Source organism: Zalophus californianus, chromosome 2 (assembly GCF_009762305.2).
Source record: "Zalophus californianus isolate mZalCal1 chromosome 2, mZalCal1.pri.v2, whole genome shotgun sequence".
Classification (NCBI taxonomy): Eukaryota; Metazoa; Chordata; class Mammalia; order Carnivora; family Otariidae; genus Zalophus; species Zalophus californianus.
This window is the reverse complement of record NC_045596.1, coordinates 35068438-35092869: the sequence shown is the minus strand read 5'-3', so window position 1 is coordinate 35092869 and position 24432 is coordinate 35068438. Positions and strand designations below refer to the sequence as shown.

General features: G+C 41.3%; 1 protein-coding gene and 1 long non-coding RNA gene across 5 annotated transcripts in view; one reads left to right on the top strand and one right to left on the bottom strand.

Moving 5' to 3' along the window:
• The window catches only part of ATP8A1 (ATPase phospholipid transporting 8A1), a 222317-nt gene that overhangs the window by 181325 nt on the left and 16560 nt on the right, over nucleotides 1-24432 (top strand). For all 4 annotated transcript variants that reach the window (XM_027597680.2, XM_027597679.2, XM_027597681.2 and 1 more), the window contains 3 exons: nucleotides 1931-1992; nucleotides 4392-4448; nucleotides 5355-5462. In XM_027597680.2, coding sequence (XP_027453481.1) covers nucleotides 1931-1992; nucleotides 4392-4448; nucleotides 5355-5462 — 227 coding nt within the window. The remainder of the gene's footprint in view (nucleotides 1-1930; nucleotides 1993-4391; nucleotides 4449-5354; nucleotides 5463-24432) is intronic.
• On the bottom strand, nucleotides 11767-22462 carry LOC113924229. The gene is made up of 3 exons (XR_003520595.1): nucleotides 22175-22462; nucleotides 17055-17114; nucleotides 11767-12093 (listed from the first exon to the last, which is right to left on the bottom strand). It is a non-coding gene; the product is annotated as an uncharacterized LOC113924229 (long non-coding RNA).

Genomic DNA, 24432 nt, shown 5'->3' with positions numbered 1-24432 from the left:
AGAAAGTACAAGAATGAATGGTTTACCTGAATCGGCCAAATGCTGAATCTGACAAACCCCACAACAGGCTTTTTAATTTCTTTCTCAAAGTGATCTTGAAATGACTCTTTGGCTCCTTCGTGATGAACCAGTCATCACCAGAAAGCCTACTTGGACCCAAATATTATTTTTGGATAACTTGTATACATTGGTTAAAGGACCAGTGTAAAAGCATGGAAGTCAGGACGTGATCATGAGATATTTTCAGGTACTTCGTAAATTTCTGAGTATGTTAATTTGGTTGTCTAGATATTTGCAGATTAATAGCAGATACAGGTTTGTAAACAGTGTGCTCAAAAGACATAGCACCTCAAGGCACACCTGAGACTCAGTTGGTTGAGCATCCGAATCTTGGTTTCAGCTCGGGTCATGATCTCAAGGTCGTGGGATCAAGTCCTGTGTCAGGCTCCATACTGAGGCTGCTTGGGATTCTTTCCCTCTTCCTCTCCTTCCCCCTCTGTCCCTCGCCCTCCTCTCTCTCTCTCTCTCTCTCTCTCAAATAAATCAAATCTTAAAAAAGACCTAGCACATCACATCCTGTATCCTTAATCATGGAATACCTCCACAGAGAAAAGGAGTCTCCTAGATTGCTGGGCTGTTAAGTAGCCCTTCCTGACTGCTTCTAACCAAAGACTTTAGAGGGGGTAGAGCCACAACCTGGAGCATCTGCCACGTGCACCCAGCACTGGCGCATTGTGGGAAACCTCATTTTAATATTAAAACCCCTCCAGGGTGGTCGTTTCATTCCATCTTTTTAAGTGAAGAAACAGTTCCCTTGGAGACGGATTATAAGCCAACATTGACACAACTGGTCACAGAACCAAGGCTGGTCTGTGTCTCCCAAACTCACCCAACTATTCCTTCTCTCCGTACTGGCACCACTCAGCCTCTCTTGTCCCATACTTTATTCTAATGTGTTTTGTCCTTACATACGAGATTTTGAATAAATACTGTTGAATATTTGCATAAGTAAGATATTATACTGCATATGCCATGCGTTTTAAATTTTTCCATGGTGCCAATGATTTAATTATTCAGTTATTTTTAATTTTTTATTTTTTTTAATCAGTAGTCATGATTTTTGTTAGCTACCACGCTCTTCATCTAAACACATTTGTTAGTCATTGCTGGATAACAAAATACTTTAAAAATATGTGCCTGAATTCAGCCAAACCTTCCAAGAGCCATATGCCTGGACCCATATTGGTGCTCTTCAGTCTTCTGTGATTTGCATTTATGAATCCCTTTTGGTCTGATGCCAACAACTTCATTGAGAGAAAGTAAGAAGTCTCCCTAAGACTCTCATCTATATATTTTTTTAAAGATTTTATTTATTTATTTGACAGAGAGAGAATGAGAGCAGGAACACAAGCAGGGGGAGTAGGAGAGGGAGAAGCAGGCTTCCCGCTGAGCAAGGAGCCCGGTGGAGGGCTCGATCCCAGGACCCTGGGACCATGACCTGAGCCGAAGGCAGACGCTTAACGACTGAGCCACCCAGGTGCCCCAACTCTCATCTATATTGTTAACAAAATTCTTTGTTAAGGTTCAGGATGTTTTCTCCTATCTTCAATGCCTGTAGAATTAGGCTTTCCTTGAACAATTAGTTTGATTTTTTTTTTCCACCTCATGGATCCTGAGAATTGGTTAACAAATCAAGTTTCCTCCTTCATGTTGGCTATTGGAAAATTGTTTTTAATTTGTGACCCACATTTATAACAACTTTGTGAAACTTCTTATAATTTTTTTTTTAATTAGCCTGGTTTGATTCTGTGGTGTGACACTTGGTTCTCCTTCTTTTGTTCAACAATTATAAACTGATTTATCTTTGAAAGAATTCTGAAAGGATCTCTTTGATTTCCATTTCTAATAAGCCTCTCTTCTTGTCATGCAGGTAATGTATTTGGAAATGGGAAAACCTCCGATTATCTGCTGTTGGGAAACTTTGTTTACACGGTGAGTACAGAGCATTTGCCTAGTTTGTATATAAAATCAAATCCTTTCATATGTGCTCCTTTTGTTGTCAAATCTAACTGTGCACCATTTCTGAACATAGGGTTGTTTGCACTTCCCTTTAAAAATGAAATAAGATGTTTTGACTATTAAGAGATTATTTTATGTTGGGTTATTAATATGTCACAGGCTCACTGACTTGATGGGACTTGGGTTGCTATTATTTTCAGTATTCCCTCTTTCCTCTTAGCGCCCCCCCATTTCCCCTTTTTCTCTTCTTCATTTTTATTTTACTGCCCTTGTTAATTTTTTTTTTTTTTTTTGCTTTCCTGAATTTATGGCAAATATTATCATACTGTTCTTGGGTGTTTAACCAGTAATGATTCTAGAGTCTCATGAGAACTAAAATGGGAGAAAAATCACTCTTTGGGGACATTCCATTCACACAAGGCATGGAACCCGCTGTGTTAAGTCACTATCCAAACTCTTACAGAGGACACACACATGAGTACAAGCCCGTTCCTGCCATAAAGGGCCAAAAAATGTTTTAAAACCACTTTTCCCTTAGAGAAAAAGCACTACTTGGATGCTAATGCCTGAGGTCACGTAGTTGGTGTCTGGTAAGTTTACTATACCCTTCAACACTGAATTCTCAGGCTGATGTTCCTTCTTCTAATTCTGTGTCCCTCAAATGAGGGCCGTGTGCTGCTCCAAATACTAAGCAGCTGTCAGCATGGCTGACTCAGTTGGGAGAAAAAACATAACACAATGTTTAAATATCAAGTGTTTAAGTTACTGAATGATGATAGGCCATTGAGGCCATTAAGTAACAGAGGGATGAAGTTATTTTCTGGAAGTCACCTTTCCATTGACATCAACCCACGGAAGTAGTAACAGGAAGGAAAAATATGTTTGGAGGGCTGGTGACTTGGGTCTCCTACAACATAAGTGTAAAACAGAAATAAGTACTCAAGAGAGTCAGTTTAGAAATTAATCCGAGGATAGAGCAGGGATGTCTCTCAGGGATGCACTGAGATACTCAGGTCTCAGGAGGGTGTTTTTCTTTAATTTTATGTCAAACTATATCTCTTAGTTTTGAACTTTTTATATAGATCATTAACAAGTACTTACATTTTCATAAGAGTTTTACTGCTACAGATATTAATCCTAAATCGCCGTTAGAGATCTTGCTGAGAAGGCCCAAATACCTCACCTGAGCCTGACTTTCTGACCCCGTGGGGAAGGCACTAACGCTCTTTGCAAACCTGAACGTATAGGCCAGCATCTCACTTCCACCACCGCAAACTACTGGAAGTGTCCAGAATTCCGTTGACTACTAACAGTATTTAAAATTTTATTTTTAGGGCGCCTGGGTGGCCCAGTTGGTTAAGCGACTGCCTTCGGCTCAGGTCATGATCCTGGGGCCCTGGGATCGAGTCCCGCATCGGGTTCCCTGCTTAGTGGGGAGCCTGCTTCTCCCTCTGACCCTGCTCCCCTTGTGCTCTCTCTTTCCCTCTCTCATTCTCTCTCTCTCTCAAATAAATAAATAAATAATCTTTTAAAATATTAAAAAAATTTTTTATTTTTAATTATACATAGCTAATAACAGATTACAGTGCTATGCCCTCTTCTTGGTGTTTTATACTACCTGCCCTCTGAGGCAGGTGATCTTTATCGGGCCCAGTTTACAGATGAAGGAGCTGAGACCCAGATGTCAAGTTACTTGCCTTGTTCCTTAACCAAACACCTAATAAATGGTGGAGGCTTGAGCATGAATAGTCTGACTCCAGGGCAAGTCCAGTTAACCCTTGTGCCACCCTCTGTAAAACCCAGGGCCGTTCATTAAACCTAGTGTCCTTACTTCAGAATTAATAGCAGGGTCAGCGATGATAATGGGTGTGTACATCCTGGAGGGTATTAACAAGCTTTTATATCCTGATCTGGAGGGTTGTAAGTAAGTCAAGTTACAGAGTAAGTGTTTAGGTTTCTAAATATCCAGTTATGTTACTTCTAGAAGTTATCTTGAAAATTCGGAAAGTAGGGGCTTTAAGTTTTACCGATGATATACAATGAAAGCAAGCTTGAAAATCCAAGTTACTGCAGATGTACATTCATCGTTCACGAGTGCATCCACACAGACCTCGTGGATGGAAGTGTGCAGGAGAGGAGAGCAGCAGTGGGGTGCTGCTCATGGGCCCTCCTGACCAGTCACTGCCATCATGGGCAGGCACCCAGCTCATTCACCTGCGTCTTTGCTTGGTGGACATCCAAGGCAAGCTGTGAATAATCGACCAGTCCCACAGTCTCATTCACAGTGTAATACCTGGTCTTTATAAACCTCCTTTTAGTCATTTGAACTAACACATTTATGAGATAAAATAACATTTTCCATTCTGTTTTAGTTTGTGGTGATCACCGTGTGTTTGAAAGCTGGATTGGAAACCTCATATTGGACATGGGTAAGAGCGTCTCTAACCACAACCGAGGCATGTCACATTTACTTATGTGTTATCACGAACATCACTGTTCTTCGTTCTAACTTTATGAATCCCTGTACCCTTGTTCCACTGGTAGATTGTTAATCATGAGTGGTCTTGGGTGGAGGGGGAGGAACTGGGAATTCTAGTTTGTCTAGTTTGGAAACAGTAAGAAAAAACTCACCTAAGTTTATTGACCACAGGATTTTCAGACCCTTTAATATATTATTGTGAATATCCCAGGAAGGAGAGAGGCTTCCAAACCTGACTAAGAATCTTTTCTTGGTAGAGTGTGTCACAAGACGCATTCCACAGAAAACCCGTTGGAAAATGATACAAAAACGGGCGATATGAGCAAAAAAATTTGTCCTCGGACATTTGTAAATATCCAGTATGGATAAAACAAGTTCCATTTTAGAATGTTAGTTTTGAAGTAGAGAGACCCAGGAAACAAGGAAATGAAAGTTTGATGTGCAGGGTAAAGATGGGCCCAAGAAACCTGGATTGGACAGTCACCGACACACACGTGTATTCTCACAGGGGTCTAGCCCCTCCCGGAGAGAGCACACAGAGCAGAAATAAAGGAGGTTAAAGATGGTAGTGGAGAAAGAAAGAGGAGAGTCAGGAGAGAGGCCCCCAAAGGAGGTAGAGAGGGAACAGTTGTAAATGCCAGTACCACAAACATCCTAGCGGTTGGGGAAGACATTAGCATCAGCGCTGATGAAAGATCCAGTTAAAACACACACGCGTCATTATTTAGAAATTCCTATAGAGAATATTTTATGGATGAAGTAAAAAATTAATGTGGGCACTTGCAAAAGCTTCATTAGTGTGTGTGTGTACTCAGTCTCCCTAAAAGTCTGTGACTCACATTCCCTTCCTTCACAGTTCAGCCACATAGCGATTTGGGGCAGCATCGCACTCTGGGTGGTGTTTTTTGGCATCTACTCATCTCTGTGGCCCGCCGTTCCGATGGCCCCCGATATGTCAGGAGAGGTAATGTGTCCTAATAACTCATGACCCAATAAATCTGAAAAATTGGTATTCGTTAATGAGCCTTAATCGTTCAGCTTGGATTTATATTAAAACAGTATTTGACCATTTCAAAGCTATTTTTAAAGTCCACAGTTGCGAGTGATAAATCTTGAGAGAGAATATTTTACACTTGGACATTTTACTTAAATCTGACTTATCCTTTCAAAAACATAGCAAAAACCATAAAATATGGTCGTCAGGGGCTTGAATCATGTTAAGAATCTCCATATAGAAGGTGCCATTTTAAAATTAGACTGTAAATCAACAGATACATTTTGGAGAAGAGATTCGGGGAAATGGTGAGCTTATGTCTTTGGGACAGTCTATCATTTCTTCTGTTATCTCTTATTCTAAAGAAAAGTCTACTGTCACTGGATTAAATGCACTTTTTTAGCGTCGTCTTAAATGATACCGGCTTGGTTTTCATTTTGAACAAGTTAGGGCATCTGACGTTTCGGCCTTATCACAGTCCATTTTCAATCCTGTCTTTCAGTTTCTTGTTACACCGGTAGGAATTGAGTTATTAGGTGTTCATGGGGAAGTGTCACAAGATCTCCTTTCCTTCAGAAGAGATTCCAGCAGTAGGAGAGTTTATGATTTCAATTGCAGGAAATTTGACATAAAATGTATAAAAGAAAATGTGGAAAACATTTCAGGATTTCCTGTGACCTCACAGTAACTTGCAAATCAAGGAAATGTGAGCTGCGTTACAGTACACTGTTGTCCTGCAGCCCCAGGAAAGCCTTCCAGTGGTTTCCATGGATTTGTTGCCCCTAAGTACTGCCTGAGTACATTTCACTTTTGACAGTCTGGTTTATAGATCATTTTCATGAAATTTTATCTGACAGCATCCTGCTTTTTATAAATTAGCAGAATGCAGACACATTTTTAAAAAAATTTGTGGTTAAATTTATTAGAGAGAGGTATTATATACTATTACAGCGAAACCAGACATATCAAGGAGCAAGGACTTCCTTCCACCAAAAGTGAAGGCCGCTTTTGAAACATGTACTGTGAACTCTAGAAGATTTACAGCATGTATTTTGAGGAAAACAGAGAGAAAGCTATGAATGCACCTCCTCCTTACCTTGGTTTGAGCCCTTTTTCCCTGAAGAAATAAAATTGAAGACCATATGTGTCTGAAGATGCCACTTGGAAAATCAATTCTATTCTTTGTGCCTATTTGATGTGCTCTGTCTGATTGGTCCTGCTTTTCCCTGAGGTTAATTTCAATTTAATATCATTTTCACTAGGCCTCATTTTATCTCATTTCTTAATGTTTTAGCTTCAAAATGCAGGACACAAAAGATGTTGAGATTCAGATAGTTTAGGCAACTCTAGCCAACAGCTTTGATGACAAGAGCAGAGTTTTTGACCACCTACTTCTAGAACAAGTGTGAAGTTTGATTGGCTTCTTGCCAACCAAATATAATTCTACCCTTGCCTGTAGAATTTCTGGTATTACCCAAACGCAAAATTTAATATCATCTCTTGGGACTTGCGGTGATGCTGTGTTTAATTCAAAGTGAAATGAATGTCAGTACCCCATCACGTTTCTGTTCACTTCATATACAGTGGGAAGTGCTAACAGGGGTTCTTTTTCTTGTTATTTTATTACTACTAATTCTTTGAATATAATGTTTGAGTAGCTGGGGCTCCATTGAAAATATGAAGAATGGACTAATTTACCGGTAGGCTTGACTAGCTTGTCCAAAGTGTAAGTCTGTTGAATTTATTCAAAGAAAATACTTTAAATTTATATAGTACTTAGTGCTTACAAAGCATTTTGATATATGTGTATGTGTGCAAATGAGCCTCACAACAACTCCCAAGAAAGGGTTTAACAAGTATGCCACTCAGATTCTCAGAGATAGTTAGTCTACATTTACTGTTTCCTGGGCCTAGGGTAAGAGATCCCAGGAAATATTTGTAGCAATACTCAATTTTTGAACATTTTTATTATGTGTAGAGAGTCATTAGTTCTATAATCCAGTTAGTTTCAGAAAGAAGTAGCTACCCTTAGGTTTACATTTTTCTAAGCTTAAAATTCTATATTTCAATCAAGAGTATAGCCAGATACAGGGGCACTTGGGCGGCTCAGTGTGGGTTGAGCGGCTGACTCTTGGTTTCGGCTCAGGTCATCATCTCAGGGTCCAGGGCTCGAGCCCCGCACCAGGCTCCACACTCAGCACAAGTCTGCTTGTCCCTCTCCCTCGGCCCCTCTCCCTGCTCACATGCTCTCTCTCAAATAAGTAAATCTTTTTTTAAAAAAAAGTATATCCAGATACATACATACATGCGTATATACAAACATGCAAATATATGAAAATTTCATTTCATGTACCAATATTTATATCTGTGTGTGTGTATAAAATGGGCCAGCCATCTTGAATAAAATTTACTTACTCATCTGTTAACTTTCATAGCAAAATGCTATTATATATTACATATATTACTGAGTGTTACATATAGTAGTACTATAAATAATATCGGTGTCAGTAGAAATATTAGCCTTCCTCAACTTGACATGTTTTATGTAATCCACATAATGAAACATGGCCCAGGGCAGCCCCCAGGATTTAAGACTACTCCACCGGATTTGTGGTGTGGTGTGTAGTAACTTTCTCTCACAACCACTGCTGCAGACACTCAGTGTCCGATCCCAGCTCTGTACCCTAGGACTCTGGTTCCTTCCTGTATCAATGTGGCAGCAACTCCTCCTAAAACAAAACAATTCATTAAATATGGATGTATGTTTTAGTTGCCTAAAAGCTTAATAAGGACCTACAGGATAGAACAGAATTATTAGGGATGGAGTAAGACTGAAAACAGCAGCCCTGCTCCCCTGTCCTGGTTCAGGTGGTATTTTGGAAGGCGATACACTGTGTGGCATCAACAAGACAGAGAAGTTCTTCAAAAAGGCAACCAAGATCTGGGAGAAATAATACCATTAATACCTAATGTGTATTAAACTCCGTATCCCGGGAACTTCTCCAAGTACTTGATATGCAGTCGTTCAGTCAATTCACCAGCTATTTGTTGACGTTCTTCAGTGTGTCAGGCACTGTTCTAGACACTGTGGATTCATTGGTGAATAAAATAGACAAAAATTCATATACTTCTCAGCCCGCTTTTCTAGTGGAAGAAGACAAAATAAGTGAAATATATAGGCAGATAGAAGTATATAAAGAAAATTACAGCAGGCAAGGCGGACCGAGAGCCAAGCTTCCAAGTCATGCTCCCCACACAGCCTTGTGGCTCTTACTTCTGGTCAGATCAAGAGCCATTGGAGGGACTTGAGAGGGAGGTGTTAAGATCTGACTTAGGTTTTCGGGGCAGGACCATGACTGTTGTGTTGGTTTAAGAAGTTATCCCAGTAACCCAAACAAGAGAGAATGGTGGCATGGGCCAGGCGGACGGTACTGGTGGAAGTGGTCAGATTCGGAATCCCCTTTAAAGGTTGAGCAGGTAGGATTTGCCTGCAACCTGGATAGGAAAAGTGAGAGGAAAAGAATACAAGGCAGACCGCATCGCCATCGTCCGTGAACTTTGTCAGGATGTGCTTGTCCTCAATTCACTGGATCCTCACAGCAAACTTGTTATTATAACCAGGTTACAGATGAGAAAACAGGCACAGAGAAGATGCAGAGGTCGAATTCGGCTCAAACAGAGCATCTTTCTAACATCTAGAGAGCCAATAGGTCATGATGTCTAGTGGCAGAAAAGGATGCTGGGCTCATTTAACCACCCGTTTCTGTGCCGAGTGGCCCCTGGTAACACTTCGGCAGAATCTATCATCTGCACCTCCAAGGCTGCCTTCCAGCTCCTAAGATTCAGATCTCTGTGCGCTTCTCTTCACTCTGTTCCCTCCAGAGGCACATCTGAAATGTCGCAAGGGCGCAGACTATTTTGCTCTAGTTAACAGGATCTCAGGGTGCCAACTGTACACAAATTAGGCAACTTACAGGTACAGGTCTCATGCTTCTATATTCAGATGGATGCATATTCACACATAGGTCAGGATTTTCTCGTCCTTTCCAATTTACATTCTTAGTTCATCTTTGCAGCCCCGTCTGAAGACAGAGCAATTTCTCTCAACGTGTTCAAAGAAAATCCTTGCAGCACTGAGAGGGGATGGTAAGGGAACCAACATTTATTGTGCACACACCGTGTCCTCCAGGCACTGTGTGTGATTTCCAGCATTCTTTGTTTTATTTAAATCCATATGATAAACCTTTGTGGTAGGCAAAGTGTGAGCAAGTGGCCCGGAGAATTCACCCCAAGTCTTCTTTTCAAATCCATTGGTTTCCTCTAACATCCTAAGGCTCTAAACACCTTCTCTTTGGGGCCCTTGCTATTCTTTACCCCCAGGTGGGAAATTGTTTTTTTTTCTTTCCTTCCTGCAGTCCATCGATATCCCTGATTTAGCTGCTATTCCCCGGATACCCACAGCCCTGATCAGTTTCCCTAAGTGAGCCAGGTACAGACACCTTCCCATCTCTTTTCAGAAGCACTCAGATTTTTAATTCCCCCTTTTCAACACCTACCTAACTCCCTAACACATTTATAGAAATTCCATCTCACTCCATATCCTGGCCGCTTGCCTCTTCTTAACAGCAATATTAGGGTAAATAATACCCAGCTCATTAAAAAACTACTTATGAAAATGAAAACCCAATCATCCCATTATCATTGGAGAATGCCCAGTTTCCACTCGGATAGTAATAGGGCCTCATTTTCTGAAGGCCAGTCACCGGTATAGCACGTTCCTGGCCTTCACTGCGAGCATTCACTACAACACGGTGAATTGTACATTTCACAGGCACAGAGTGCTCACACACTGTTCTCAAGGTCACACAGCTTGTGAGTGAGCTGAGACTGGATCCCAGAGTCTGTGCCCTCAACCTCCTTATACACTGTCCTCTGTGCCTTCTACATTTCTTCTCTTCCTTTTCTCATTCCTCTCCACAGAGGCGTTTCCTCCCAGCCTCGTCGGCCTTAAAGATGTGAAATGCATCTTTTGTGTCAGTGGCACCCATCAAAGTACTTGCATCCAGTTGGTACACTAAGGAGCCTGTTGTCTCTATGAATTATTTCTATCGTCAGCCATCCTCAGGAGCTGTACTCATTTCCCACTGATTGAGGGTTCTTTTCACACCATCGTTTCTTTCCCCCTTACTTCAGCACATTCTGCGTGCACGAAGTTCCAAAAATCTGTTCTCCAAATATCTCAGAGTTGAACGCAGTCTTTGGTGACTCCAGCTACAGCCAGATTGGGTGGCTCTCAGTTGGTGGGCAGGGTGTTGCCATTTGGGAACATTCCTTCCTATAGCTTTGCACTTTGTTTCCATTACAGTAATTCTGCATCTCTGTCCAGAATAATGATTTCATGATAATGATTAACAAGTATCCCAGTAACAGGAATTATTGACATATTTAACTGTTACGAGGGAATGCTGACATCAGGGGTGGGGGGGGGTGGGGGGGTGGGCAGTGGATTATACAAAGGTGTAGAACATGAAACAATAAGAAATTACTGAAGAGAGGAAAAAGAAAAAGAAAATAGTGCGACAGGCTTGGCTGCGACTTTAAATATGTCATTGTCTTCCTCTCACAAATATGGTTGTGATTTAAGAGAAGGACTTTTTTTTTTTCAGACCTGACTTGTGTTTTTTCACACCAGTACAACAATTTATGGAGTAAGGTAGACCCTGGGGAGAAGTGCTATGTTATATAAACATATGCTAGCCTGCTTTTCCTACTTGTCTAGATGATGTTACTGGGTTTGGTTTGGTGTTTTTTTTTTTTTAATTTCCAGAAGAAAATATTTTAACCACTATGATTAGTACACCAGATTAAAAACTAAAAAGCAAGCTACATACATCAAGGATCATTTCATATCACGATTAATACCAGAAGCTTAGTATCGGCAAAACTTTTAAATTTATCATGGCTTTGCAGACATGCCCTGCAAAGTGCTCCGAAGCACCATCTGGTTCTGCTCTCCCTGGCCTAAGGGATCTATAAAACTACCGAAGGAAATTGAAGTTAAGGAACAAGCATGTGTTTTACAGAATTTCAGATCTCTTGACTGAGGTTTGTAAAGTCTCTCTGAAAAACAATAAAAATCTTTGTTGAACTCTTTGGTGTCACCCCTGTAGGAAAGGCATTAATAAACTACATTAGTGATATGATTTTCCTAAATTGTGCCATTGCCCACCTGACCAACACAATAAATTACTTTACGTATGAGGAGATTCCTGGTTAAAATAGTCTTTATTCATCTATCAGCTTTTAATCACCTAGATAGCTTGTGGTAATTTATTGGTCACAGGACCAGCCCTTGCCGAGGGGGTGGGGCAGTGTTATGATATAATGGATTTTCATCCAAGATGACTTCTTAGCCAAGTAGCCTAGAAGGAACAGCGACCCCGAAGTCTGTCAGAAGTTCTTCAATGAGCCAACAGTTGGGAGCCCATCCAGCAAAACACGCCGTTGGTTGACAGGCCTCATGCCCCTGATGGTAAATGAGACAGGCCAGACTTTCACAGTGCTGAAGACAGGTGGCTGCATAGCCACTTCCAGGCCCATTCTGTAAAGAGAAACCTGTGTAGAAACACTAAGAAACAGGGGTGCCTGGGTGGCTCAGTCTGTTAAGCATCTGCCTTCGGCTCAGGTCATGATCCCAGGGTCCTGGGATCGAGCCCCACGTTGGGCTCCCTGCTCAGCGGGGACCCTGCTTCTCCCTCTACCTGTTGCTCCCCCTGCTTGTGCTGTCTCTCAAATAAATAAAATCTTAAAAAAAAAAAAACACTAAGAAGCAGAGAGAGATGTGGATATGACAACTGTAATGGCAAATCAGGATATTTTAAAGTTATAGCTGTCCTTAGAGTCGTTGTGAGAGCTGGCTTTCTGTAGACACAGCATCTTTAACGACAATGCAGAGCAAACATATACTGAGTGTCTAACATATGCCAGGCTCTGTGTTGGGCAGTAGAGGATGCAGAAGTGAATGGAATCAGTTCTTGCCCTTAAGGATCTCATTGCTAAAGATGGGATGTTGATGTCATAAACATAAGAGGTGTTAGGGTGGACCCAAAGTGCCATGGCAGCGAGCAAACCGTAGGAAATTGAACAGAGCGTGCCGTTAGTATGGCAGAGCTTTGCATGTTCTCTAAAATAAATTCATTCTTGCATTCATTTGTTCCATAAATATGTGTTAAGCGCTTAATGGGTGCCAGCCGCCGTGTCTAGGTAATGGGTTAATGAGGCCAGATCCCCATTAGCATGTGGGTTGAGGGGACCAGGGAATGGGAGGGAGAAACAATCACTAAATCAGTTAACAGATGACTAAAGGTTGAATGACTAAAGGTAATTTCACAAAGTAACAGGAAGAAAACAGGGTGCTATGATATGTGGCAGAATGACAATGGCTGCCCCAGGAAGATCTTTTTGAAGAAGGAATGATTAAGCTGAAACTCAAAATGATGGGTGTGTGCAGAAGAGCATTTCAGGACTGAAAGACCAACAGGTGCCTGTGCTCCAAGGCAGGAATGCTGGAGCAGAGAGGGTGGAAAAGAGGGCTGTGAGGACTCCGTGAGTTGGGCAGAGGGCAGATCACCCCCACAAGCTCAGCATTCTCACTCATAAGACCGGCACAGCTTGTTTCTGAGTTACATGCCAGGGATTCCATCAGAAAGGCCCGTAAAAGAAACCACAGATGTCACTGTGTGATCTGCTTCAACAAAGCTCATAACTGACCACAAATCTTGCGTTCTCTGTTAGAGTCAAATAAAGATATCAGTGAGTGGTCAAAAGCTGCTTTGTTCCATGTTACCACTTAGGCTTCCTAGCACATATCATTTCCAAGTTATTTTTTGGCATATTTTTTGATGCTTAAAAAAAAGTGTGGATTAAATGATAGTAATTTGTTTCATGTGAAAGAAGTTGGTGATTGCAGACGGTCCAAGGCTGGTGTGGCAGCTTGCACAATCCTCAGGAACCAGGGTTCTGCTATTTGCTGCACTGCCAACCTCATAATCCAAAGTGGCTGCTTCTGCTCTAGCCATTTTACCAACATTCCAGCCAACAAGAAAGGGAAGAAGAAAGGTTAACCCTCTCCTAGACATTGCCCACCACATTTCCACTTAGATCTCATGGCCACACATAGCTGCAACAAGAGAGCCAGGGGAATATAGTCTGAGCTAGAAGACAAAGTGTCCAGCCAAGAATCAAGTATTTGTATCTAAGAAGGGGTGGGGGATATATCTAGGGGAACAACTAGAAGTGTTTGCCATGAAGGTAATTTTTCAACATAAGCCATTTAACAGCCTTTATAGGTTTTTTCTTATCGCTAAGTGCTTTTTTATTTTTTGAGTTTTTTAAAAATAATTTCCTAAAAGAGATGGTAATTATGTGACAGGATAGAGGTGTTAACTAATGCTCTGGTGGTATTCATTTTACAATTTATAAACGTATCAAATCAACACATTGTACACCTTAAACTTACATAATGTTATGTGTCAATTATATCTCAATAAAGCTGGAAAATTTAAAAATTTTTAAAGTAACTTTCTACAATCTGAGATACAGGTCAGTATGCTTCACAGATTGAATTACTAGTAATCAAACAACTGATGCTTTCTGAGATGGTTTTTGAAATAAAAAGCAATCACAAAATTCTAAAAAACTGCAGGAATGATAGAAGAAGTGAACAGGTTGAGCCCTGAGATGATGTACCCTATCTTACACAACTCATCCGGGAACATCATAACATTCTTAAATTATATTTCTTATAATAAAAAGAATATTTGGTTACTAATTCTGCCCTCATTTTTCCACTTTTAAGTTTTTTAAATAGCACAATAAGGAAGATTAAAATAAAACAAATTCTGTTCTTAATTATTTTCACTATTCTGGGAACTAGATCCCTAGAAAATAAAGTTTCAGAGCCACACATATCCTGGTGCTCTGGGTTGCTTTTTAGAAAGATGATTTTTCATGTTCAGTTCTCAGTATATATTGGTATATAGAGAAATTTTACTTTCTTTTTAAAAAAAAAAAAAAGGTTAACATCACTTCAGGTCCCAACTCACTAACTCGTCGTCCCTTTTCTCTGAACATCTTTCTTAATCATTTCTTTTCTCATTCCTCCCTTTGCCAGAGGGTGGAGATGTGGAGGCTGTTCCTTGCGTCATACAGCTAGATTGACTATTGGTTCTGAGCCCCTCAAAGTGATCGCGCCTGCTTCAGCCCCTCACCACCATCCAGAAATGTCCGTGGGGGGCAAAAAGCACATAAAGGCTATGAGCTGGGTATCTAATTTGCATATTTTTTCTGTGGTTTGGGACAATTTGCATCTTTTCTAAGATTTTTGTTTGTTTATTTGGAATAGGGCAAGCCAAGGTTTTTCTTTGTCTCTGAGTAATCAGGAGCTTCTGGGAATAATTGCGAACATAACTGGAGTTTATTCGAAACACCCTTCTTCTGAGTTATTTTCTGGGTGTTCTGCCCTGTCTGTTTTTATGGAGAAACTAATAATTCATCCTGTAGAGGAGCCCAAGCAGCTCAGTACAACTGAGATTTACAGAGTGCCTGTATGTCAAGACCTATCCTGGGTGTCAGTGGATCATAAGGTGAAAAAAGAGAGTCTTCCTGAGGAGGTTGAGTCTTATGGATAAAACAACAGATCAACAGGTAATTATAATGGAGGATGCTAATTATTGTGACCAGGATGCACCGGGGCTAGCAGAGGAGGGGGCCCTCAACGCCCAGGCTATAGTTTGGACAGTTTCTTGGTACTGCCGTTCCCCAAGCTATCCCAGAAGGCAAGTGTGAGAAGGACTTTCCAAGTAGAAAACAGCCCAAGCAAAGAAGGGGTTTGGGGTGGCTGTGGTGGGGAATGGTTGGAGCTAGAACTGAAAAGTTCGGCCAAGACTAGGTCACAGATGGCTTTTCATTATGAAATATATTAGTATTCTAGAAAGTACCTGAGACCATAGAATAAAGATTTGGGTTGGAGGACATGATAAATCAATGCTAATAATAAACTAGTAAGGGATGAAAAACATTTTAAATTTTGACATGACTATAATATGATATAGTTGAAAATTTGCAAGAATTTTTTTCAGCTAAAATAAGACATCGAAGCCCTTTCCCAGTGATAAACACCAGAATGTAGAACTTGGCATGTGTATCCCTCTGTCTTTGGGTTTTATCAGAGGGAAGTTTTGAGCTTGACCCCCCAAGATGTGTAGCCTCTGAAGGATTTCAGTGGAAGTTCGTGTCTTCTAGCCCAAGTTTCTGTGAGCTTGGAATTTGTCTCTGGTTGAAGTATAGCACCACTTAGTGCTGGCCCGGTGATACTTAGGTACCTCCAAATTCAACCCCATACCCAGGTACCACAATTAATTGAAGACAAAGACTCGAGCGTCTGAGAAAGGCTCACACAACTTAGAGACCCTGGCAATGTCACACCCTGGTATTTCCCAGGCCTTGGACACCAAGACACTTTCAGAAACATTTGCAAGTTGAAATTCAAGTAGCACTGTATTGTCTGAGAGCAACGTTGATTTTGACGAGCCAATATGAAGTTCCCGTACTTCACTGAAGGGTGGTTGTGTTGCCAGGAAAAGGCACGGTTTTGATATACCAAATACTATTCCGTTTATATAAAATTTATATTTTGCCATAAAAATATAGGCGTTAAAGTTGTGGATTTCAGCTTTCAAGGTACCAAAAGGTATCCTTGTACCTCAGGTGCAGGGTATCGGCTCTCCCAGCCCCCTGAGAGTAGGGACTGAGAAAGGGAGCTCAAGGAGGAAAGAGCACACGAGTAACGGGTTCAGTGACATGGGAGTGCAAGTGGAGCACTTGACAGTGACAGTGACACAGTCTGCCTTTTCCAAAGAAGCATCCAGCTGACAGGGCAGAGACAAAGCACTGAGGTATGGGAGGGACAAGAGAACCACAATGTGGTTGGAAAGACACGGAAAATTTGTATGAAAAGAAACTGTACCTGAAAACCTGAAGTTGAGCACTGATTTTTTTTTTTTTATGAAAATGATTTCATGAAGACGATGCTTCCAGGGGACCACGGAAGGATTAACTGAGACAGAGGAGGAGGCAAGAGGCGTTAAGTGAGCTCATAACTTGGTGAATGGCTTTAAAAAAAGAAGTGGGAGGTCATGAGATGTGAGAATCCCCACATATGCAGGGTTGTTCTACCAAGATATTTCAAAGGCGCCATGGCCAGAAAGAACAATTACACTCTTGGGTCCAACACCCTCCTGACCAAGTCCTAAGAAGCACGTAATGGGATATACAAGCTGTATATAGTAAGCGTTTGGGGTTTTTTTCCCCAAAACTTGTTAACTCCCTTGGAAAAGCCCTAAATCTTCAAAAATAAGCCCTCCTACACAAAGAAAATAAAAGGCCCCATTCACAGCAACAAGAGAGACTTTAGCCAGTTATGTATAGGGTTAGTGAGAAGAAAGCTAGAAGATTCGGCAAATGAGAGAAATATAGGAAAACAAGTTGAATAAATAAACGTACCACGTTCCTGAACTGGAGGATCACTATTGAGTCGTCCATTCTTCCCAATTAGAGAACCATCTGGGGAAAAAGAAAAAGAAAATACATCTCCTCTGCGTGATTGTAACTGAGCCTAGGAAAATAATCCTAAACGTGGAAACAGAGGTTAGGGTCTGACTGAAAATAGTGGCTTTATTAGAACTATCTTGAATGTTTCTCATATCAGTGAAAATTGATATTTCTGCTTTTTAAAGTAAAATTCATAATTTTGATTTATGTGAGTAGCTTGGAGTCATTAAATACACTTTGGAAAATAGAGGAAAAAGGAGAGAAACAGCACTACCCCACTATCCAAAGGTAATCAGTGTTAACATATTAGTCCAGTCTTTTCTTACCTTTAATTTATATACTTAACTTGGATTAAATAATTTATTCTTTCAACACTTATGTGTCAAAAGACTATTCTAGTTGCTGGGGATACAGCAGTGAACAAAAGAGAAAACTCCTGCCCACAGGTGCTTATATTCTGGAAGGAAGGGACAGGCGAAAGGGAGGGACAAAAATCTAAGTCTGTTCTGTAGCCCACTAGGTGGTAGTAAGTGCCATGGAGAACTGTAGCGTAGAAAAGAGCACAGAAGGTACTAACATGGGAGTGGGGCACTAATTGAAGTGGGGTGGTCATGGAAGGCATCACTGGAAAGGTGATCTTGAGCAGAGATCAGAAGACGTGGTGGGAACCTAGGCCAGGGTGGAAGGGCTATGAGGTGGGTAGAGTCTGGATTTGGGGGGGGGGGGGGGGAGGATTTTGTTCTTAGAATCGTTTTAAATTTTTAAACATGTTTTATTTGATAAGAGGTATGAAATTTACTATTTACCATTTTAAACACTTTTAAGTGTACAGTTCGGTGGTATTAAGTGCATTCACAGTGTTGTGCAACCATCACCACCATCCCTCGCCAGAACTTTCCCATCATCCCAAACTGAAACTCCGTGTGTATTAAACAATTACTCCCCATTCCCTTCTCCCCCCAGCCCCTCGCAACCACTGTCCTACTTTCTGTCTCTGAATTTGCCTATTCTAGGTACCACATATACATGGAATCATAGGATATTTGTCCTTTTGTGTCTGGTTTATTTCATTTAGCTTATTTCATTTGGTAGGGTTCATCTGTTGTAGGATGTGTCCAAATTTCTTTTTTTTTTTTTTCAGGCTGATATCCCATTGTATGTAGTTTATCCATTTATCTATTTCATGTATCCATTTATCTATTTATCCACATTTCACTTATCCATTTATCTATTGATATTTCCACCTTTTAGCTGTTGTGAATAATGCTGCTCTGAACATCGATGTGGATTTTGTTTTTAAGTAGAGCAGATTGGATTTGCCAAAGACTGGATGTGCAGTTTGGGAGAAAAGGGGGAAGCAGGGATGACCCGTAAGCTTTTTGGCCAGAGCAGGTAGAAGGATAGTTTGTGCTTATCAAGATGGATAATATATTCTTTTTATTTGACATTGCAAAGTATTCATATAGCTAATAAAAGTCTTCATTAATGTTGGTGGGAGACCTCCCTTCTCTTCCTGCCCATTCTATATCCTTTCCCAACTCCCCCCAAAATTATGTCATTTCCAGTTATAATACTTTCCTGATTCACTGAAATATTTCTGTTGGTTCAGATGGGGGAGGGGTAGTTTAACATACCTTGCTTTTAATGCATGTTGCTCAGCTTTGTTTGTTTGTTTTAAGATTTAATTTTAAGTAATCTCTGTACCCAACATGGGGCTTGAACCCCCAACCCAAGATCAAGGGTCATATGCTCTACTGACTGAGCCAGCCAAGTACCCCTGTTGCTCCGCTTTTTTAACAGAAAAGACAACCTGTGTTGAAAAAGGATGGTTAAGGAGCTGGATCAACCTTTTCTCCCACCTCCCCAGATCACATAACCACCTAGTTATAACTGCTCCCAGGATAACTCCATGCCAGAACACAAGAAAACCAAGCCAAGTGTCATCGCCACATCTTAGGAGCGGGGTCCCAAGGCTCTGGTGTTTTCGACTTTCAATCTCCAAACACTGGATTGTAAGAACTTTATTAGTAAACAGTCATTTACTGAGCACCTGCTTGGTGGTTAAGTACTTCGGTTGTGAGAACTCATCAAGATATATTTCTTCCTCTTATAGAGATTATGGTCTAACTGGAAGACAAAGGAGCAACTAGGAAATGGGTGCTAGGTGCCACCAAAATGGAAGCCAAGAGTAGGGTCAGCTCACCCAAGTCTAAGGAATGAGGTGCCATCTGATGTGAAAATTAAACAAACGGGGTCAGAGATGGAACAGCCCAAGGATGAGAGTGAGCATGGGCACCTTCCAAGAACTGAAACACACATGTGTAGCTAGAGATGGGTGCTGGCTTAAGAGATGGCACGTGGGAAACCAGCAGAAGTCAGGTAGGCAAGGACTTGAAGTCCTATTAAGGATTTTGTACTCTCTCCTCAGGGTGATAGGAAGCCATGGAATGGGTTTAATCCAAGAACTGCTGAAATCTAATTTGCACTTTGGAAGTATCCCCCTGGCTGCAGTGTGGAGACAGGGCTAGAAGCAGAGCAACACGGGAGTCCGTAAGTCTAGCTTGCAGGCTGTTAGGACGATGGGCACATTTCTGGACTGGGAACATGGCCTCAGGGTTGGCAAAAAGCAGATAGGTCCAAAGATACTAAGCACAACAGAACCTGGGGGTATAAAGAGACCAAAATAGGCCCACTTTTGTGTCATACACAGTTGGTGATGAAGCCAATCCCTAGATAGTTGGCACAATGGTAGAGCAGGTTTAGGGGGAAAACAGCGTGTGTCCAATTTGAGATGTATTAAGTTCAAAGTAACTGTGCAACGTTCGAGTTCAGAGCTGTACAGTCTGGTTGAAGTACAGGCAAGAGATGTAAGCCATAGGGAGAGATTGTGACTGATTCCCCATATAGACGATAGAAACCACCAGTCTTCCCAGGGAGTGTGTTTACACGGTAAAACAAACCTCCTGACAGAATACTAGGATATTTTCCCTTTCCCTTTATTTAAGGCTCTTTTAGACAGTCCATTTTCTAATAATTACAGTCTGTGAACAGTGTCTTGAACAGCTTGGCTAATATTCTGTAATATGGCTGTACATCTCCATATCCTGCCACATGGTGTCCTGTTCGTTTACACTGAAGTTTTCCTATTTAAAAGAGCCCACATTGAATATTTGCTTTCCCCAGAATTAGTTCCAGGGGATGTGTTAGTAAGCAGAATGTGGCAAAAGTGTTCCATGTGGATAAATACATTTAGAAACCTTGATTTAAAAAACTGTTTGGAGTGCTTGGCTGGCTCAGTCAGAAGAGCTTATGACTCCTGATCTCAGGGCCATGAGTTCCAGCCCCATGTTGGGTGTAGAGATTACTTATATAAAACAATTAGTAAATAAATAAGTACCTGTTCAGTAGGGTTCTTTACAGTGATTTCTCCAAGCCTCAGATATGCTACTTCGCAGTGTGACTCTTCGAGAGGGTGCTGCTGTGGTGTATTTATACCTTCACTAAGCCCTGGGCTATAACATGCTTTCTGGGGGTTGTACTCTCAGGACTAGTAACCACAGAACAGTTGCAGGGGATACTAACCTATATGCAAAAGCTGTCCTAAATTTCAACACATAGTTCCAGAAACTGAATTATCAAATTAACAGGAATGTATGTTTATGTCCTCGCTGCACATTGCCAAATACCTTTCCCAAAGGCGAGTACATAGCCAGTGGGAATATAAATTATTACCAAGAGCTGTTTCTCCCACACCGACTGTAATAGTGAATTGTTTAAATTTGATCTAATTTGTAGGGTTTCTATGATGACACAGAGGTGCCCCACTTTTCCGTGTTATTGATTACTTACTGCTGCTTTTGTGAATACCTTCTCTGGCCTTTTGCCTATTTACTGGGACCTTCGCTATTCTTATGAAGATAAATGGTCTATCTTTATAATCAGGTATTAATGCAGAATTTCATATATTTGCGACAGTCATTTATTCCCCCAGTTTCTTGTTTATCATTTGCTTTTCAGTTATGTTCTTTTAGAACATGTGGAACTTAGACATTTTTATGAATCTGTTCTTTAAAGCATTTCTTCTTATAGTCTTTTTGTTTTTTTTTGTTTTTGTTTGTTTGTTTGTTTTTACTGTTCTTAAGCTTGGAAAGTCCTTTTATAAAGCTTTATCTAGACACTTAATAATCACTCCTTGGTTTTTTGTTAATTATGGACATGAACTCTTCACCTCCCTGGAATTTATATTAATTTATCTTGCTGTCCAACCTCCCCTCTGCAAAACAACTAAACAAGATTTACAGCACTGTTTTCTGAATAATTTTCCCTTCCTAAATTATTATGCCCTGACAGTCTAAATAATTTTTATGAAAAAGATAATTTGTCTCCAGTTCCTAAATTAACAAATCGAGATGAATGGCAGCTTATTGGTGGCCGGTTACCTTGGTCAGTTTCAGTCTTGAGATGAGCATATATTGTGACAATGTGATGAAAACCATGACATTTACAAACTGACTTACAGTGACAAAAATTTTCTTCCTTGAAGCTCATAGGAGAGATCACTGGAAAGAACGAAAGACCTAGGTATTTTAAGAAATTTGAAAATTAAATGAAGGGAAAGGTTGTTAATCGGTGTCAATAATAAAAGCAGCCACTCTGCAAACACCGTGGGGTTTAAAAATTCTTAGGGTCCAACTTTCCAGCTGAGGGAGCAGAGACTCGGGAGTTACTTCCCCCAAGGAGTCTGAGAGCTAGGAAGGCAGGGCAGTGCCAGGACTACTGAGGGCTCTTGATCATCAGTCCTGCTCCAATCAGGGCCCAAGGAGATAGTCTGAGGACGCCCCAAAGGGCCTTCCCTTTGAGACGGCCTCTGTACTTTATCCAAGAATAAGAGTCCTAGTGCACCAGTCTGACATTTATTGTTTAGAAGGCGGGGTAAGAGGAAAGAACCACATCGCTTAAGTTGTGTAGACAGCACATTTAAAATCTCCCTCCTACAAGACTGAATTGGGGGGCCCTGATGGGGAAGAAGTGTTTCTCTCTGGTGTGCCAACTGGGTGCTAAGGGATACCTACTGTGGGTCAGAAGGGAAGCCCCTCTTATCCAGTCCAGCCCCGCCCCCGGCCTGGCTCAGAGGAGCCGACGCCGGTGCTTCTCTCCAACGGTCCTTCTCCGCAAGTTCACACGCAAGTTTGCGAACCATCCCTCCGGCCCGCTCAGCCCGCGTTTTGCGGCCGCAGGAGTCACTGCGGAAGCCGGCGGGCTCGGCGGGTGAGCCAGGGTGGCTGTGCGGAGGGAGACAAGCGGCTGTTTGTTTCCCGCGCAGGCCTGTGCCCCCCACTTCCCCGGCTCTGCAGCAACTTCGGCTGAGCCTTTCCCAGGTCCCCCGGGGGCCACTTTTGTGGCAGATTCCATTTGGTTTCACAGGGCCTCGAGGAGGGGCCGTGGGGGGGGGGGTGGGCGTTTGGCACGGCCCACCAGTCTCCCACGTTCGGAGCAATTTACAAACTGCTCTGGGAGGGAGCCCGCGCCCAGCCCCAGGCAGGCTGCGCCTGTTAACCCGCCCCGCCATTGTCTGCGGGGATCGGGCGCCTTTGCCCAGCCGACCTGCCTGCGAGTGGCGAGATGTGAAAAGTTAGAGACAAAAATGGTCTCTCCAGACGGAGGGGGAGCTTTCTTGTACAGAAAGAAAGGAAATACCTCTGTGGGATTTTATTTTTTTCTTCCCCCTCTTCATCCAAAAAATACAAAGAGACTCTGTCTTTAATGCGAATGTCGGCTTTAAATCTTTTAGGTTTGGATTAACTCTGCAAAAGAAAAAAAAAATCTGACAGGCTTTCAGATATGATGCAGAAAAACTTTTTTCCCCTCAATTCATGTTGTTCATTTGTAAAGCCAAAGGCTAGTGGACTGAATAGTGGGCGCCCCTTGTTCCCCATTCATAGTTAACATCACAATGGTCAGAATTAGCAGCCCGGAGTCTCCACCACCACGTTTGCCTTTTCCACCAGCGACATTTAATACAAGGTGGTAAAGGCAAGCATAAATCTTGCTGCTTTTGCCCCTAAATTAAAACAGATTAAAATCAAGCGAAGCAAATGAGGCATTTTCAGTTGCAGGCTCTAGAATCCTATCTACCTTTTACCCCCTAGAAGGAAAAAGAAATGTTGGGTTTTTTTTGTGTGGCTGTGGGTGTGTGTGTGGGTGTTTGCAGTTGTTACTCACTAAAAAGCTTCCTTCAGTCTAAACAAAACCCATGGATTTGATAGACATTTCCTATTACATAGTAATTGTTGGTTTTCGCTATTGAGGATGTCAGCAAACATGTTGAAGATCATGTTTTGCTTATAAAATAAAGTGACTTTTATGTGAATATTTTTCGTCCCGTTGGTGTCTAGAATATAGGTGCTATTTCATTGAATCCACGTGGCCACATTTATTTTCAGAAATTCTTTTATAATAGCATGTTTTTATTTTAAACATGCTCAGAGCTATTTAATCCTATATGGGGGAGGGGAAGACCATAGCATCCTTGAACTGACAGTCTATATCATGAGCCCATGTTAATGCCAAAAAAAAAAAAAAAAAAGCAGCAGTTCCTAGTCTTCAGTTGAGAGTCAAAATGAATAGGTAATCAAACAATTTAAAATTAGTAATCTTTATATTAGGTAAGGATTGATTGGTTAGGACTGTTAACGTGTAATTGTGCATTGGCCCGTAAGAATTAAACTCTAGGTCATTTTTAATTCCTGAACCACACCTGGTTTAAAAAAAAAGAAATCCTTGTGATTTTTTTTTTTAAAGATTTTATTTATTTATTTGACAGAGAGACAACGAGAGAGGGAACACAAGCAGGGGGAGCGGGAGAGGGAGAAGCAGGCTTCCCGCAGAGCGGGGAGCCTGATGCGGGGCTCGATCCCAGGACCCCAAGATCATGACCTGAGCCAAAGGCAGACACTTAACGACTGAGCCACCCAGGCGCCCCAATCCTAGAGATTTTGGGCAGAGTGTAAATGTGTTTGCATTAGTTGGATGCTTTTTAATGGAGTTATACCAATATATTTATGCACTTAAACAGGTGCTGCAAATTTACTGTGATAAACAGCCTCAAAGTGAAACAAAATATTTCTTTTGGTTTTATTGTGTGATATATTCCTTTTAAACTCTGTGTATCTAATTACATACAGAGGGATTTTTATTCTAATTGCAGACAGCTAATAGATTTATTAATTTTTTAACCATAGAATCATTTTCTTTGCAACCCAAAAGGTTCTGATATATAGTGAGTTAATACAAAGGAATGATTAAGATTATTTTTAATACACTGTTATTT